This window comes from Sturnus vulgaris, chromosome 25, assembly GCF_052056855.1.
Source record: "Sturnus vulgaris isolate bStuVul1 chromosome 25, bStuVul1.hap1, whole genome shotgun sequence".
Lineage (NCBI taxonomy): Eukaryota > Metazoa > Chordata > Aves > Passeriformes > Sturnidae > Sturnus > Sturnus vulgaris.
The window spans coordinates 6,141,465-6,158,486 of NC_142267.1; the positions used below are offsets into that span (position 1 = coordinate 6,141,465).

General features: G+C 58.1%; 3 protein-coding genes and 1 pseudogene across 4 annotated transcripts; all 4 read left to right on the forward strand.

Moving 5' to 3' along the window:
* The first annotated feature begins 579 nt into the window (after window positions 1-579).
* EFHD2 (EF-hand domain family member D2) lies at window positions 580-5,364 on the forward strand. Of its 2 annotated transcripts, none has more exons than XM_014881731.2 (4): window positions 580-812; window positions 3,839-3,986; window positions 4,118-4,252; window positions 4,391-5,364. In XM_014881731.2, exons 1-4 carry the CDS (start codon window positions 616-618, stop codon window positions 4,523-4,525), a joined length of 615 nt encoding a protein of 204 aa, XP_014737217.2. In that variant the 5' UTR covers window positions 580-615; the 3' UTR covers window positions 4,526-5,364. The 2 variants fall into 2 exon arrangements, with proteins under 2 accessions (XP_014737217.2, XP_088035083.1); XM_088178957.1 differs by lacking the exon at window positions 580-812 and adding an exon at window positions 1,586-1,681.
* A 139-nt stretch (window positions 5,365-5,503) lies between these two features.
* Window positions 5,504-7,658, forward strand: LOC106856423 (chymotrypsin-C-like). Its single transcript, XM_014881729.2, has 8 exons — window positions 5,504-6,087; window positions 6,204-6,295; window positions 6,384-6,481; window positions 6,565-6,690; window positions 6,806-6,942; window positions 7,032-7,177; window positions 7,334-7,486; window positions 7,580-7,658. The coding sequence occupies exons 1-8, from the start codon at window positions 6,048-6,050 to the stop codon at window positions 7,595-7,597; spliced, it is 810 nt and encodes a 269-aa protein (XP_014737215.1). The 5' UTR covers window positions 5,504-6,047; the 3' UTR covers window positions 7,598-7,658.
* Window positions 7,659-11,812: 4,154 nt separating this feature from the next.
* On the forward strand, window positions 11,813-14,264 carry LOC106856424 (chymotrypsin-C-like). Its single transcript, XM_014881730.2, has 8 exons — window positions 11,813-12,198; window positions 12,315-12,406; window positions 12,507-12,604; window positions 12,688-12,813; window positions 12,895-13,031; window positions 13,114-13,259; window positions 13,875-14,027; window positions 14,129-14,264. The coding sequence occupies exons 1-8, from the start codon at window positions 12,159-12,161 to the stop codon at window positions 14,144-14,146; spliced, it is 810 nt and encodes a 269-aa protein (XP_014737216.1). The 5' UTR covers window positions 11,813-12,158; the 3' UTR covers window positions 14,147-14,264.
* A 106-nt stretch (window positions 14,265-14,370) lies between these two features.
* On the forward strand, window positions 14,371-16,012 carry LOC106856366 (splicing factor 3A subunit 2 pseudogene; annotated as a pseudogene).
* Window positions 16,013-17,022: the final 1,010 nt, after the last annotated feature.

Genomic DNA, 17,022 nt, shown 5'->3' on the forward strand with positions numbered 1-17,022 from the left:
GAGCACAGGTGGCTGTGAGTGCACCAGACTCCCTGTACCCTCCCCGAGCCTATGGATTCATGGAATCATGGGTTGGTTGGAGTTGAAAGAGACCCTAAAGACCGTCCAGGGGGGTCCCACCGGTGATGCCGGACTCTAAGGATCATCCCAGGCTGATCCCACCGGGGCATGGATGAGCCCTGCCGATGTCGCCGGTGGAGGGGAGGGTGTCTGAAGGGATGGAGGGATGGTGATGGAGGGATGGAGGGACTGAGGGATGGAGGGACGGAGGGATGAAGGGATGCTGATGGAGAAACGGAGGGATGGAGGGATGGTGATGGAGAGATGGAGGTATGGAAGGACGGAGGGACGGAGGGATGAAGGGATGGAGGGAGGGTGATGGAGGGATGGAGGGATGGTGATGGAGGGATGGAGGGTTGAAGGGATGGAGGGAGGCGGGGAGGGGACCCTGCCGGGGTCGCTGTGGGAGCCGGGCGGGGCGGTCCGAGGGGACGGCGATGCGCTGATGGGGGCGGGCAGCCGGAGCCCCCCGGGACGGGCGCGGGAGCCGGGGGGCTGCAGCCCGGCCCCGGGGCGGAGCGGGGCGGAGCGGCGCGGCCATCCGGGCACCGCACCATGGCGGCGGCGGCGGAGGAGCCGGAGGGGCGGCGGGGCCGGGGGCCGAGGCCGGGACCGGCTCCGGGCAGCCCCGCGGGGCGGGCGGTGGGCGAGGGCTCGCCCGGGGGCGGCGGCCGCCGCGTCTTCAGCCCCGCCGGGGAATTCCGCGAGTTCTCCCGGCGGCAGCTCCGCGACATGGAACGGCTCTTCCGACAGTGAGTGTGGGGCACGGGGAGAGGGGGGTCCCCGGGTAGCAGCGCCGGGGCGGACGGGGGACCCCGGGCATCCGGCACCATCCATCCCGGTTCCCGCATCCCCGCCATCCTGGCTTCCTGCAGGGCAGATGCCCCAGCGCGTCCCGGCCCCTGTCCGCGGGCGGGACCCCCTGTTCCTTGTGAGAGGGACCCCCATGCACCCCAGCCTCCTGCGGGAGGGATCCCCCGGCTCTTTGTCAGAGGCTCTCTCTCTGTGCAGCAGGGGTGCCAAGGCACCTCCAATTCCTTGCAGGAGGGATCCCCTCCTGCCGCTCTCAGGAGGGATGCCAGGTACACCCCTCTCCTCCCCAAACCCCTCTCAAGAGGGGACACCTTCCCCCAGCTCCTTGCAGAAGCCGTTCCTGAGCGCCCCTGAATTCTTACAGAAGGAATCTCCTGTCCCCCATGACGGGGTACCCTGCTGCTGAGGCCAGAGAAAGGAGTCTGAAAGAGGGGACCGGGACCCCCACATTCCCTCTGCCGCATCACCGAGGGATCGCACATCCCTGCAGCTCCTGGGGCCGCAGAGGCCAGGCTGGTGTGTCCTCAGCATCCCTGCCCGCGCTGCGTGCCACCACGCGTGGCGGAGCGTGACTCGGAGCACGGGCTCGGCCCCTGGGAAGCGGGGGGAGCTGGCAGCGAGCCTCCAGCCCTGGAAATTTCCAGGGGGAGCCAGAAATCGGGGTGACTCCAAGAGTGGTCACGCTGAGATGCGCGGGAGTAGCCAGGGGCGAACGGGACAGCCCGGAGCATCCCCATGGATCCCGCGCTGCGTGCTTTGTGCAGGAGGCGTGGAGACAGCGCGGAGGCATGGCTGAGTCCAGGCGAAGGCATGGCTGAGATGCCAGTACCGCTGGCACCGGGGGGAGGGAGGATCCGCATCGGCATCCTGCGTGTTCTCGCTCGGACCCGAGCGGGGAGGTGGAGGAGCTGGGGGGGTTGGAGGCGGTGACCGCCAAAACACAAGGCTGGGGGGCTGCGGAGGGAGCGGGCGCGCCCTGTCAGCATCCCTGGCTGCCCACGGAGCCTGCCTGTTCCCCGTGTCCTCCCGGGGGGCTCTCACCCACCGCGAGCACATGGCAGCGAGCCAGACGCGCAGGTTGCTCTGCAGCAGAAGGGAGCCTGCGGCGGGGACAGCGTGCTCGGGGTCGGCGAGGGGGGACAGTGGCAGCTCCCGGTGCCGGTGCCGGCCGTGCCCGGTGCCGGTGCCGGCCGTGCCCGGTGCCGGTGGTGGCCCTGCCCGGGGTGCTCCGGGCACAGATGGCCGGGCGGGTGTGGGCGCCGCGCAGGGAGGGAGCGGCGTGCGGAGCAGACGGGTTTGCTGTGGCAGCTGCGGCGTCTCGCTGCAGCCAAAGGAGCAGCCAGGGCTGCGAGGCACTGTGGGGGGGGTTGGGAGTCGGGGTTTCTCCCAAGGGAAGGATGCTCTGGAACAGAGCCCTGCCACACTTTCCTCGGGATGTGACAATCCGGCTGTAGAGGATAAAGTGATGTGGGGAAGGGTTTTGGCTCTCCACAGGAGAGATGGTGCCCTTTGGGAGGTGCAGGATGCTGGTATACCAAAAAAAAATAGAGGAGGGGATTGAGGGAAAGGATGTGCCCTGAGACTGGGGAGGTGGCTTGTGTGGCATGAAGTGGCCACGTCAGGTTAGGCAACTCACCCCTTGCAGAGAAACTCTGTGGGATGCAGGATGGAGAAGGACTTTGGACAAGGACATGGAGTGACGGGACAAGGAAGAAAGTCTTAAAAAGTGACGGGGGCAGGGTTAGTTTGGGTGCTGGGAGGAAGCTCATCCCTCTGAGAGTGGTGAGGCCCTAGCACAGGGTGCCCAGAGTAGCTATGACTGCCCTATCCATGGAAGTGTCCAAGGCCGGGTTGGACAGGGCTTGGAGCAGCCTGGGATGGTGGAAGGTGTCCTTGCCCATGGCAGAGGGTTGGAATGAGATGGTCTTTAAAGTCTGTTCTAACCCAAACCATTCCATGATTCTATGATCCTATGCTCCAAGAGGGGTATTGGAGGCAAAAATCAAGTGGGATCTGTGCCCACAGCCCCACTCTGAGGGTGATGACAGCAGTAGGCAGGGGTGAGCAGGACCAGCCCCATGTTGTGGTCCCTGGCAGATCAGGAAGGTGCTGCTGGAGACACAGACAGAGCAGACAGCAGCAGGGGAGGTACAGATGAGTCACGGACCTGCGGCAGGGGGAGCCAAGGCTCTGCATGGCTGCTGCAGTGACAAGATACCAAAAAAAAGCCCTGTCACAACGGGTGCAGTGTGTAGCTGCCCACCTACAGCGTGTGGAGCTGTACAAAGCGTGGCTCCGTGCTGGCTCCCCGTGGAGATGTCGCTGTGCCACCCCAGCGTGCCGCTGGCACAGCCCACGGTGTGCGCGCAGCGGGCAGGGGTGGCTCCTGGAAACTGGAGGGAACTGTGCCATGGCCACAGGCAGGAGTCTGAGGAGAGGAATTCCTGACAGGTCTGTAGGAATCAGTGAGCAGAGCTGTGCCCAAAGCTCTCAGCCAAGCCCAGGCACCTGGCCAGAGGTGGAGCATGGATGGCACAGGCTCTGGGCAGTGAGGGTGGTCACCTGGAGGTGTCATAGTGAGGAGGAGGTGATGCCGTGGGGAGCAGTGCCCGGTGGGCTTAGCCCCATGGCCTGTTATCCCTTGCTGCAGCCAAGGGCAGCTCAGGCTCCTGGCACAGGGAGCTGGCAGCAGGCTTGGCAGCATCCTGGCAGGTTCTCCTGCCAAGTGCCACACGGAAACAGGCACGATCCTGGGTAATGCTCCAGGGGGTTGTTAGTGGTTCAGCAACAGCTTTCCTGTGGTCTGGAGAGCTGCCGGACACCATCAGTGCCCAAGTCTTTGCTGATCCCTCTTTGCTTCCCAGGCAGTGTGAGAACACAGGGATCTGTGCTGGGGGGTCAGTGTGGGGGGCTGTGTGGGCTCTGTCCCCTGGTGATGTGTCAGGATTGTGCTGCCATCCTGCAGGTATGACGCAGGGAAAGATGGCTTCATTGACCTGATGGAGCTGAAGCTGATGATGGAGAAGCTGGGGGCTCCACAGACTCACCTGGGACTGAAGAACATGATCAAGGAGGTGGATGAGGACCTGGACAGCAAGCTCAGCTTTCGAGAGGTGAGGGGATTGGAGGCTCCATGCTTGCAGGGAGATGTCCCCAGCCACTGTTCAGGCTGGTGAGAAGGTGGGCAGTGGCTGTGGTGGCTTTGGGGTGTTCAGGGAGCCAATGCTACCGTCTCCCCTCACAGTTCCTGCTGATTTTCCGGAAGGCAGCAGCGGGTGAGCTGCAGGAGGACAGTGGGCTGCACGCCCTGGCCCGGCTCTCCGAGATCGATGTCTCCACAGAGGGGGTGAAAGGCGCCAAGAACTTCTTTGAGGCCAAGGTGAGGCAAGGCTCAGGAGGTGCCACAGCAGGATGGTGATGCACCAGGGCAGTTCGGTGCTGGGCAAGCAGGAGGTGGAGATGTTGGGGTGAGCAGGAGAGCTTGGCAGAGGTCACAGCTGGACATTTCCATCCACAGGCACAAGCCATCAACGAAGCCAGCAGGTTCGAGGAGGAGATCAAGGCAGAGCAGGAGGAGAAGAAGAAGCAGGCAGAGGAGCTGAAGCAGAGGAAAGCAGCCTTCAAGGAGCTGCAGTCCAACTTCACGCAGTGACAGGGCCAGGCAGGACTGGTCAGCCCAGAGTGGTGCCCAGAGTGGCAGCGCTGCCTGTGCCACGTGCCAGCCGTGCCAGGAGCAGTGCCCAAGCTGTGTGCCACCTGGGCTGCTGGCAGGATCCTGGCACGGGCTCAGCACAGCACCCACCTTGCTGGCAGAGCCCAGTCAGCCCCAGCTCCCCCTCCCCTCTTGCTGTGGTGTCTGTAGGTGTTGTTCGTGCCCCTCACCTCCCCAGCGTGCCCCCCACCCTGTTCTCTACCCGCAGCTGCACTGGGGGTTGCTGCTGCTGAGTCCCAGAGGAGCTGTGTCCAGAATGTCTGTCCCTGGGACACCCGTGCCCAGACTGTTGTGTGTTGTGAGTGCACTGGGAGGTTTGCAGGATGGGGGCTTGCACAGGTGGCCATGGTGGGTGTTGTGGTGGCCATGCTGGCTGGGTGTCTGTCGGTATTGCTATGTATGACACCAGTGACCAAAGCCATGGCAAGGGCCAGCTGCTGGTAGAGGGGCTTTGTGTGTGTGTCTGTGTGGTGCTGGGGATGGGTGCCCACCCCGCTGGCATGGAGCCCCCTAGGAGCTGTGTCTCCCTTTATTTTGGTCAAAGACATACAGAAAGGCAGCTGCAGGCTCATGGGGCTGTATTATGTCTTTTCATGTTGTGCTCAGCCTGGCAGGATGAGCGTGGTGGCCACAAATGGTTGCCATTGGTCACTGAGGCTCTCGTCTTTGTGGGTGGCTGTAAAAACCCACATCTGTTCCAGTGTCCCCCGAGTGGCGGCATAGGGGGTGTGTTATGGTTTTTTTTTAATTTAATCCCAAATAAATATTATATTTCTTAAGTGCTGGTTGCTGGGGTGCAGCTGTGGGATGGGCATGTCTGTGGCGGGGGGAATGAATTTGGGGAGTGGGTTCTGACCGTGGGCACACGATTCCCACCGGAGATGGTGGCACTGGACAGGGATGAGCCATGGCCCATGGGCATGGGAAGCAGCAGGGGCCTGATCCAGGTGTGGGCGTGTGGGGCTACCAAAAGCCATGGGCAGCACTGCTGACACTTGCACCTGTCCCACCATGTGGCACCTTTGGGGTTTTGGCTGGCCTTGACCATATCAAGAGTGAGATAAGGGGACCTTGTGCCCGGGGGGTGGTGGTGAGAGGGGGGCAGTGTCCTGGGGAAGTCAGTGCTCAGGGTTGGGGGCCAGCACCCCACTGGCAGCATCATGGGCGGGGGGCTGCCCACCAGCTGTGCCCCAGCAGGGACCCTGCCCATTCCCAGAGCAGGGCCAGGTGTCCCTGCCATGTCCCAGCATGGAGCCAGCACACGACGGGCAGATGTGGCCATTCCCAGGCGGGACAAAGAGTGCGATAAGAGGGGGCAGCGAGGCTGAGGAGCCCCTGTGCCCACAGCGTGGGACAGTCCCCACATGGCAGTGGCAGGCGGGGCCACTTCAAGGTCTCCAGCAGTGCAGACAGCATAAAAGGGGTGAGCAGCCCCACTGCAGCACCTTTGGTCACCACAACCATGCTGGGAGCCGTCTGTCTCATCGTGCTGCTGGGCTATGGTGAGTGCAGGGGACAGGGGAAGCGTCGGGGCAGGGGGGACAGGACGGTGGGGCCTGGCACGGCCCTGGGCACGGGCACAGGCAGCCTCTGATGTCCCTTTGCTGCTGTCACACAGCCTACGGATGCGGCCAGCCGGCCGTGCCACCGCAGCTGAGCTCCCGCGTGGTAGGAGGTGTTGACGCCGTAGCCCACAGCTGGCCATGGCAGGTAAGGGTGCACAGGGACAGGGAGGGGACAGGGATGGGGACAGGGATGGGGACATTCCTGCTCTGACCCTGTGCCTCTGCCCCTGCAGATCTCACTGCAGTACACCCGCTATGGATCGTGGTACCACACTTGTGGTGGGACCCTCATTGCCCCCCAGTGGGTGCTGACAGCTGCCCACTGCATCAGGTGGGTGTTGGGGTGCTGGGTGGGGGTCTGTACCAGCAGGATGAGATGTTTGTGAGGACTGACACCCCTTCTCTCCCTGGCAGCTCTTCCTTGACCTACCGTGTGGTGCTGGGCAAGCAGGACCTGACAGAGGATGACGAGCCCGGTTCTGTGGCTGTGGGTGTGGAGAAGACGATCGTCCATGAGAAATGGAACTCCTTCCTCATCATGTAGGGGATGGGATGCATCGGGGGTGGGTCGTGGGTGGTGTGGCACGGACCCCTGTCCCTTTGGGCAGAGACTCTGTTCTCATGGCCAGGGACCATGGTTTGTGTCTCCTTGCAGCAACGACATTGCCCTGGTCAAGCTGGCAGAGGAGGTGCAGGAGAGTGACACCATCCGTGCCGCCTGCCTGCCGGACGCTGGCAAGATCCTGGCCAACGACTACCCCTGCTATGTCACCGGCTGGGGACGCATCAGGAGTAAGTGGGGTGCCCCCAGCACGTCCCTGGGGAGGGGATGCAGGCACAGGCTGTGAGGTACGAGCTTTGGCTTGGCTTTGTCATTGCAGCCAACGGGCCCCTGGCTGACATCCTGCAGCAGGCTCTGCTGCCTGTGGTGGACTACGAGACCTGCTCCAAGAGGGACTGGTGGGGCAGCAATGTCCGTGAGACCATGGTGTGCGCCGGCGGCGACGGCGTCGTCTCTGGGTGCAACGTGAGTGTGGGAATGCGGCGTGGTGGGGTCTGAACGGTGCAGAACCGGGGGCACTGTGAGGAGAGGGGATGGACATGCTGGGGGATGGCCAGGAGGGATGAGGGCAGTGTTGGTGGGGTGCCCAGGACTGATGGCCCATGCTGTGTCTCCACACAGGGCGATTCTGGTGGCCCCCTGAACTGCCAGCGTGATGATGGCGTCTGGGAGGTGGACGGCATCGTCAGCTTCGGCTCCGGCCTGAGCTGCAACTTGGCCAAGAAGCCGACAGTCTTCACCCGGGTGTCTGCCTACATCGACTGGATCAACGAGGTGGGTGCCCCTTCCTCTGCCCCCACACCACACAGGGGCTGTTCCTGCCCCACTGAGGGTCTTACCATGAACCCCCCTGTGTCTTTTTGGCAGAAAATCAACGCAAACTGAGGACGCGGCATGTGGAGATACCACTGTTGACCAAGATAAAAGAAAAAACCAAAAGTGCTGAGCTGGTCTTGCTGGTCTTTTTTTGGGGGAGATGTCGTGGAGCTGGGGACACACATCCAGGGCTGGGTCTGGTGATGCCAAGGTCCTGTCTGTGTGCTGGGGAAGGTGTCCTTGTTGTGCAGTGGGGCTGGGCAAGGGCTCTGGGAAAGCTGTTGGGCACATCCTGCAAGACACTTCCAGTCCTCATGGCCGTGGCTCAGCCAAGGGGCTCGAGGTTTGGCAAGTGGTTTGACGGGAGAGGAGCTGGAGTTGTTCAGGGGAGCTCCAGGGGACCCAGCTGGCCCTTGGGGACGATCTGGAACAGTTGTAGCACCCAGGGTGCTTTAGGAGACCTCACTGGCACTGCCTAGATGAGGGCTGACTTTCAAATGGGGGCCTTGGGGGAAGTGGGATGGCCATGGGGGACTTGAGAGAGTCTGACTGGTTTGGGAAGGGGTCAGGGGTGCCTGCAGGAGCTCTGTTGGAGATGGAGCTCTTGGGAGCTGTACAGCACTGCTGGCTCCATCTCCAGGACCTGTGATGGGGCCAAGAGCAGAGCATCTTTCCATGGATTTCCTTCTGTGGTGGCTGGAGGAACAAGGTGGGTGTGGGCAGCTGACAGGACCCCCAGTTGTGGGATTCCCAGGGGGAACCAGGGCTGCCCTGGAGGGGAGAGGGAAATTTTCCAGGGAAAAGGGAGAATGTTGGTGGGAGCAGGTGCGAAGGGGCTGTCCAGGAAGAGGGGGTGGGTGCTGCACAGTGAATCCCTGAGCAGAGCTATCCATCACTCATCGTCCCACTGTGGCTGCTGGAGCCTGCCCATGATCCTCACAGAGTGAGGAGATGGAGAGTGAGCAGGGATGGATGGCAGCACCTCAAGCTCAGCAGGGGATGTGATGGACGTGCCTGGTTTAGGAGCTGTGGTGCTACTGGACCTTTGAGCAGCCCTGTCACCAGCCCAGAGAGCAACACTGGCACCTGCACCAGGGCCCAAGAGCACTGGGACGAGCCCTGGCACCGTGTGAGCCCTGCCACCCTGGGGCTCTCCAGGGACCCCCTGGCACCGTGTGAGCCCTGCCACCCTGGGGCTCTCCGGGGACCCCCTGGCACCGTGTGAGCCCTGCCACCCTGGGGCTCTCCGGGGACCCCCTGGCCCCTGTCAGCCTGACCAAAGTTTTAGCAGGTGAAGAGGGATGCAGGGTGGGAAGTGGTTTGGATGGACAAGAAATGAGCTGTGGCAAAGGATCTGTAGGGATCACCCCAAAGGCAATTAAAGGCCTGCCAGTCAGATGATGGGTGGAGGTGGCCACTCTGCACAGCAGGATGGGGCCAGGTGCTTGGGACACGGGCATGAGATTGGCAGCAGGATCTGCTGCCTTGGATGGAGAGCTCCAGGCTGTCCACGAGAATCTGAGCAACATGGGGTGCCCCGTCCCCTCTGCATATACCACATGTGCTGCTTGGGCTGGGAATGCAGGACCCTGGTGTCACAGCCTGTTTGTTGTGTGTGTACCTGTGTGTTGTGTCCCATCCTCAGAGGGGGTTTGGTGGATGGAGGAGCCCCAGACAAGGCCCCAGAGTGCCACAAGCCTCTGTGCTGGGGCATCAGCCCTGCCCCGCCCTGCCAGGCATGGGCACCCCCCCACAGTGCATGTCACCCCAATAACCAGTGTCCCCCTGCCCTGAAGGTGGAGCAGAGCTGTGATCCCTCTGGGTGAAGAATCATTTTTGAACATCCAGCTTTTCCTTGGACACAGCTGCAGCCATTCCCTCAGGTCCTGTCCCTGGTCACAGAGAGCAGAGATTGGAGCTGCCCCTCGGGAGGAGCTGCAGCCTCTGCTGAGGTCTGACCTCAGCCTCCTCCAGCTGAACAAACCCAGTGACTTCAGCCTCAACCACTTTTCATTTCCAAGGCTGCAAAAGTTGAACAAGTATTTCTTATACTTACATGTTGTTAGTTATTGCTGTATTCTGTTCATACCATTTAAACTGACACATTAAATCTACAAGTTAACCTAAAGAAGTGTAAGCTTTACTTTTATTAAATGTGTAACATTTTTATATACACTCTGTAGGAGGTGTCCATTATTAAGTATTTAACAATACAGGAGAATAAAGGGAAGTTTAAGAGAATACAGCAAAGTGAAGTTCATACCTTCTGTTTCACTGTTGAAATATAAGTACTCATACAACCACTTACATAAAAATTACATCTTAAAAGTTATCTTTACCCACTATTGGGAGTGAGAGCTTGGGACACCCAGGGGGACATGAACAAACTCTCCTGACACTGAGCAGCATCCTGATGCTGATAGCACAGAGCCATAGGGAACAGTGGCCCTGACACTTGGTGCCAGTCCACATCCCAGGCTCTCCTCAGGGACATCCAGCACTGAAACATGAGGAGGGAGAAGAGCAGTGGGGTCCATGGAGTAAACCTTGGTAAAGTCTTGGCTTGTAGGGCAGGATGTAATCAGAAATATTGATTCTATCACCATCTGTTAAAGCAGCTGGGGCAGTGATCCTGATCTCTGTGGGGATATCCTCTGTTCATGTTCCAGCTGTTCACCCAGCTGTTGCAGTGTTCTTTATCTTCCCCACAGCCCATCCTCCCTCCAGGAGATCTCTCCTGTTCATGGCCATGCAGTCCCAGGGCAGGGCTGATCAAATTCCATCATCCCATTGGGAGACGCTCCAGCCAGGGCAGGAGCCGAGCATTTCCTACCCAGATCAAAGGGGAGATTTGGAACAGCAGAGCAGCCTTTTCCCACTGGATCCCAGAGGAAAACCAGAGCCTTCCACATCATCCCTGCAGCTTTGGAGGAAAACTGCACCTTGTGCAGGAGCCCTGCTCCAGCAGAACCACATCTGTCACTGCAGGATTGCAGCCACCATGGAATGGGACTGCACCAACCCCTGACTGACTGACGGGGGGTCAGCTTGGATTCTGACTCTGTCAGTGTTTTGGGTTTGGTTTTTTATTTTTTTTTTTATTTTTTTAATACTGTATTTCTATTTTAATTTTTCCTAGTAAAGAACTGTTATTCCTATTCCCATATCTTTGCCTGAGATCTCCTTAATTTCAAAATTGTAATAATTTGGAAGGAGGGGGTTTATATTGTCCATTTCGAGAGAGGTTCCTACTTTTCCTAACAAACACCTGTTTTTCAAACCAAGACAAAACCTGAAAGAGCATTCTCCCATCTCTCCCTGAGGCCCCAGTGTCGTCCAGCTCCCCCACACACCCCAACACCACCCCTGTGCCCCTGCAGTGCCTCTGCTCTGCTCTCATCTCCAGGTGAGATGTCCCAGGATGTCCCAGGAAGGGACAAGCCACTGCAGTCCATATCATGGAAGCAGGAAAAGGATAAGATGGCGCCATCTCTGCCCAAAGTCAAACACCAGCTCCCTGTACCCCAGCCCATGGGAGTCCCAATGTTTCCATGAGAGAAGCAGGGAAATAAACAATGGGAAGAGTGCAGGGTCACCTTTCCCAAAGGAAAACAGGTCCAGGGGAGATGAGATCAGCCCTGGCATCACCTGTACACCCAGCTGCTCTGTGCAAAAGTAGCCAACACAAGACAGGGCAACCCAGCATCTCACACCGCAGGGGGATGGGGAAGGGGTCACATGTGCCACTGAGCTCTTGGGGAAAAAATCCTGGGCAGAGGCAAGGCCATTCCAGTCAAATCCCAGCTCCTGCTGGACCGCCTTGGGGTGCTTGGATGGCCCTGGCTCCCTCTGGCAGAAGTGTCACACATGTCCAGGTGTTCTCCAGCCACGTGTGGGCATTGGCCCCCACCACTGCCCTGATATAAAGATCTAAAGACAAAAACTCTAAAATAAGCTTCTGCAGGTTCAAACCATAAGCACAAGAACCTAAATGACAACATAAAGCAAAGCAAAACCCCTCAAATTCTCACACACACTTCATAGTCGTACATGGCACAGTCACATGCCCCCAGGCTTTCCTGAGTACAGAAGGTACCGCTGGCATCCAGGGCGATGCCACAGCCAAGGCAGCAGCCAGGAACACACACCCAAACATGCCGAGGATGGGCACACAAGGTGAACAAACACTGAGAGGGACTCAGAGATACCCAGTGAGCATTTCAGGAAGGGGAGCATCTTCTCCCTGGGGGACTGAGGGACAGGGGGTAGGGAGTGTCCTGGGGGAGTCAGTGTTCAGGGTTGGGGGCCAGCACCCCACTGGCAGCATCATGGGTGGGGGGCTGCCCACCAGCTGTGCCCCAGCAGGGACCCTGCCCATTCCCAGAGCAGGGCCGGGTGTCCCTGCCATGTCCCAGCCTGGAGCCAGCACACGACGGGCAGATGTGGCCATTCCCAGGCGGGACAAAGAGTGCGATAAGAGGGGGCAGCGAGGCTGAGGAGCCCCTGTGCCCACAGCGTGGGACAGTCCCCACATGGCAGTGGCAGGCGGGGCCACTTCAAGGTCTCCAGCAGTGCAGACAGCATAAAAGGGGTGAGCAGCCCCACTGCAGCACCTTTGGTCACCACAACCATGCTGGGAGCCGTCTGTCTCATCGTGCTGCTGGGCTATGGTGAGTGCAGGGGACAGGGGAAGCGTTGGGGCAGGGGGGACAGGACGGTGGGGCCTGGCACGGCCCTGGGCACGGGCACAGGCAGCCTCTGATGTCCCTTTGCTGCTGTCACACAGCCTACGGATGCGGCCAGCCGGCCGTGCCACCGCAGCTGAGCTCCCGCGTGGTAGGAGGTGTTGACGCCGTAGCCCACAGCTGGCCATGGCAGGTAAGGGTGCACAGGGACAGGGAGGGGACAGGGATGGGGACAGGGATGGGGACAGGGATGGGGACATTCCTGCTCTGACCCTGTGCCTCTGCCCCTGCAGATCTCACTGCAGTACACCCGCTCTGGCTCATGGCATCACACTTGTGGTGGGACCCTCATTGCCCCCCAGTGGGTGCTGACAGCTGCCCACTGCATCAGGTGGGTGTTGGGGTGCTGGGTGGGGGTCTGTACCAGCAGGATGAGATGTTTGTGAGGACTGACACCCCTTCTCTCCCTGGCAGCTCTTCCTTGACCTACCGTGTGGTGCTGGGCAAGCAGGATTTGTTAACAGATGACGAGCCCGGTTCTGTGGCCGTGGGTGTGGAGAAGACGATCGTCCATGAGAAATGGAACTCCTTCCTTGTCCTGTAGGGATGGAATATGTCCGGGAGTGGGTGGGGAGCCACAAAGCTGGGGACCACATCCTCATGGTTCATGTCCCCCTGCAGCAACGACATTGCCCTGGTCAAGCTGGCAGAGGAGGTGCAGGAGAGTGACACCATCCGTGCCGCCTGCCTGCCGGACGCTGGCAAGGTCCTGGCCAACGACTACCCCTGCTATGTCACCGGCTGGGGACGCCTCAGGAGTAAGCAGAGGGTCCCCAGGAGGGTCCCCAGGGGTCTCTGGGGAGGGGGTGTGCAGAGTGTGAGGTGTGACTGTCCTTGCAGCCAACGGGCCCCTGGCCGATGCCCTGCAGCAGGCTCTGCTGCCTGTGGTGGACTACGAGACCTGCTCCAAGTGGGACTGGTGGGGCAGCCTTGTCCGTGAGACCATGGTGTGCGCCGGCGGCGACGGCGTCGTCTCGGGATGCAACGTGAGTGTGGGCACTGCTGGGTGGGACCTGCCCCCAGCCCACAGCAGGACTGACAGTGGGGCTGGAGCAGTTCCACGGGAAGCACGGCAGGGGAGGGGATGGGGTTGGAATAAATCAGCCAAGACTCCATTTTCTTCATGCACAAAGCCAAATTTTTATTCACAAAGCTCATATTTATAGGAAATATCAGAAGGCATTGTGTTAAACCTAATTGGTCATCAGTACAGTGAAACTCAGTTCATTGGTTGGTAAGGGCTGTTGTATATGTCTATCAAATTTTCTCTCTAGATATGTTTACATTTTTCCTTTGTGGGTTCTCATGGGACAAATCTTATTGTTTACACAGGTGCATTTGTTTTTCACCTCTTAATAGATTGTTGTGTTAAACAAACTTCTCATTCTCAAAATAGCTCCACATGGGAAGTTCCAAATTGCTTGTTAACTGCACTTAGAAGAAATGACAGGCCAGCTCTGGCAATTTCAGCAAAGCGAGGCCTGATTTCAAAAGGCCTTTATTTTATAATTTTTCTACCTGACTATGACAGTGACAGGTGCTGTGTGGGGTGTGCTGACGGGGTGCCCAGGACTGATGGCCCATGCTGTGTCTCCACACAGGGCGATTCTGGTGGCCCCCTGAACTGTCAGCGTGATGATGGCGTCTGGGAGGTGGAAGGCATCGTCAGCTTCGGCTCCGGCCTGAAGTGCAACATGATCAAGAAGCCGACAGTCTTCACCCGGGTGTCTGCCTACATCGACTGGATCAACGAGGTGGGTGCCCCTTCCTCTGCCCCCACGCAGGGGCTTGGCCACACTGCCCCTGCCCTGCCAGCAGCCTCACCGTGAGCCTCCCTGTGTCTTCTTTTTGGCAGAAAATCAGCACCAACTGAGGACACAGCAAGGAGCACAAGTACTGAATGTGATAAAGGCAATAGTGCTGAGATCGTCTCATGTGGTTCTATTGAGGTGGACGTGGAGGAGCAGAAATATGGGGCTGTAAGAATATTAAAAAAAGAATAAAAATATTTATTCACAAACAGGCGTTTTTCAGTGTTTCATTACGGCTGTTTTAGTCAGAATCATCTCTCGAAAGAAAGCAACTATGTATCTTACAATGGAGAAAAGTAATATTTAACTGTCTCGGGTTGTAATGCAAGATGTAACCAGAAGTATCTATTCTATCATCATCCGTTAAAACCAGCTGGGGCAGTGATCCTGATCTCTGTGGGGATATCCTCTGTTCATGTTCCAGCTGTTCACCCAGCTGTTGCAGTGTTCTTTATCTTCCCCACAGCCCATCCTCCCTCCAGGAGATCTCTCCTGTTCATGGCCATGCAGTCCCAGGGCAGGGCTGATCAAATTCCATCATCCCATTGGGAGATGCTCCAGCCAGGGCAGGAGCCGAGCATTTCCTACCCAGATCAAAGGGGAGATTTGGAACAGCAGAGCAGCCTTTTCCCACTGGATCCCAGAGGAAAACCAGAGCCTTCCACATCATCCCTGCAGCTTTGGAGGAAAACTGCACCTTGTGCAGGAGCCCTGCTCCAGCAGAACCACATCTGTCAGTGCAGGATTGCAGCCACCATGGAATGGGACTGCACCAAGCCCTGACTGACTGACGGGGTCAGCTTGGATTCTGACTTTGTCTGCTTGAGCAGTAAATTTTTTTTCATGAGCTAATTATTTCTAAGCTTTAAAAAATTTTTGCAGATAAAAATCAAGATTCTAGGACTTAGTTAAGGACTTAAAATTAATTGCTACAAATAATCGTGGGAGAAGACCAAAGTCATGGGCTGAGGCAGGAGCTGGGCCACACACGGACTCTCCCTTTCTCTAGCAGGAGCTGAAGCCCAGAAGAGCCCACCACGGATTTCCAGCACTGCCCTGGGGGTAAAACGGGCAGCGGGGGGTGGCCTCGGCCTCGAGAGCAACCGGGAGCGGCTGTGGCAGCTGGCCCTGGAGACATCGACATCAACAAGGAGCCCTACTTTATGAAAAACCATCTGGGCTCCTACGAGTGCAAGCTTTGCCTGACGCTCCACAACAACGAGGGCAGTTACTTAGCACATAGCCAGGGGAAGAAGCATCAGAGCAATTTGGCCTGATGGGCTGCCAAAGAAGCCAGGGAAGCCCCTGCCCAGCCTGCCCCAGAGAAGGGCAAAGTGGAAGTGAAGAAGTTTGTGAAAATTGGTACAAAGTAACCAAACAGAGAGATGCAGAGACAGGGCAGCAGAGCCGTCTGTTCCTGATCGATTACCCTGACATAGCTGAGAGCATCGTGCCCCGGCACCGCTGCATGTCAGCCCGTGAGCAGAGCAGGGAGCCCCCGGCCCGGCACTGGCAGCACCTGCTGATGGCAGCAGAGCCCTACGAGACCATCGCCTTCAAGGTACCAAGCAGAGAAATCGATACAGCAGAGGGAAAGTCTTGGACTGACTGGAATAGAGAAACCAAACAGTTCTTCCTTCAATTCCACTTCAAGATGGAGAAGCCCACAGCTCCCCCGAACTTCCCCCCAGGGCCCCCTCCCCTGATGAACAGGCTGGCACCACGGCCCCCCATGCCCGATTCCATGTCCCCCCTGCCCATGGGGGCATGGCCCTGCCCCCCATGCCCCCCTCCAGGCCAGTGCCACCCCCACCAGTGCCCCCTCCAATGCCCGGGGTACCCACTCTGCTCCCCTGCCCCCCATGATGTGGCCACCATTCCCCACAGAGGGGCCAGGCACCATCCCCCTTCCCCTTCCCTCCAAATGAAGCCCCTCCTGGACTCCATCCCTTGGGATTTGTGTCTTTTTAACTGCAGCTCACTCCCAATTCAGGGAATAGTTCCCTTGTGTATGTTTAGAACCCGGAATGAATTCTGTATGTTCATTAAAAGGTTTTTTATTTTCCTGAACACTTTTCCTTTGACTGTGATAAAGCCAATAGTGCTGAGCTCGTCTCATGTGGCTGTACCTTGTGGTCCTGGGTTTCTCCTGTGAGCTGGGGAGAGCCCCCACATCGTGCAGTGAGGCTGGGCAGGGTCCTGGGGAGCCTAAGGTGGGCACAGATCCCACATGGTTCTCCCAGCTAGGAGTAGAGCCATGGCCATCACCAAGCCAAGGGGTTCAAGGCTTGACTGGAGATTTGATGGGAGAGGGGCTGGAATCTGGCCTGGTGGTCCTGAGGGGCTCTAGGGAACTTGGTGGGGGAGGCCTATAGGGCCCCTAGTTGGCCCAAGGAGGTTTTAGATGTCTTGGCTGGTGCTGGGATGTTTCAGGGGATCTTGCTGGTAACTGGGCTACTCGATGGCAGCAAATTTATAACGGGGGTATTGAGGTAACTGGGTTGGTCCTGGGGGCTCATCCTGCAGCCCCACCACCTGTGCTGCCAGAATGCTCCCACTCTGTTCTCACCTCTGCCAGGGATGCCCTGGCGAAAGAGCAGTGTTATGAATGATGTTCTATTTTTCTCAATTTATCAAGCAACAAGATTAAATTTAATAGTAAGTTTTTAATAGTAACAAAATGAATACAATCAAAGTATTGGAGATGACAATTAAAGTATTGGAGATGAAACAATCAAAGTGCATATATTTAAGAATATACAAAATTTGGCAGTAAGTAATTTAGTATAATTGAGGTTCGTATAAAGCATAAGCAAAACCGACCGGGGAGGGGCTCCCCTCCGACCGGGGATACGGGGAGTGGCTCCCATTCCTCACGTATCAAAGCATCCAGGCTAACAATCCCACTTATATACTGTAGGCTACAGAAGTTTCTAGA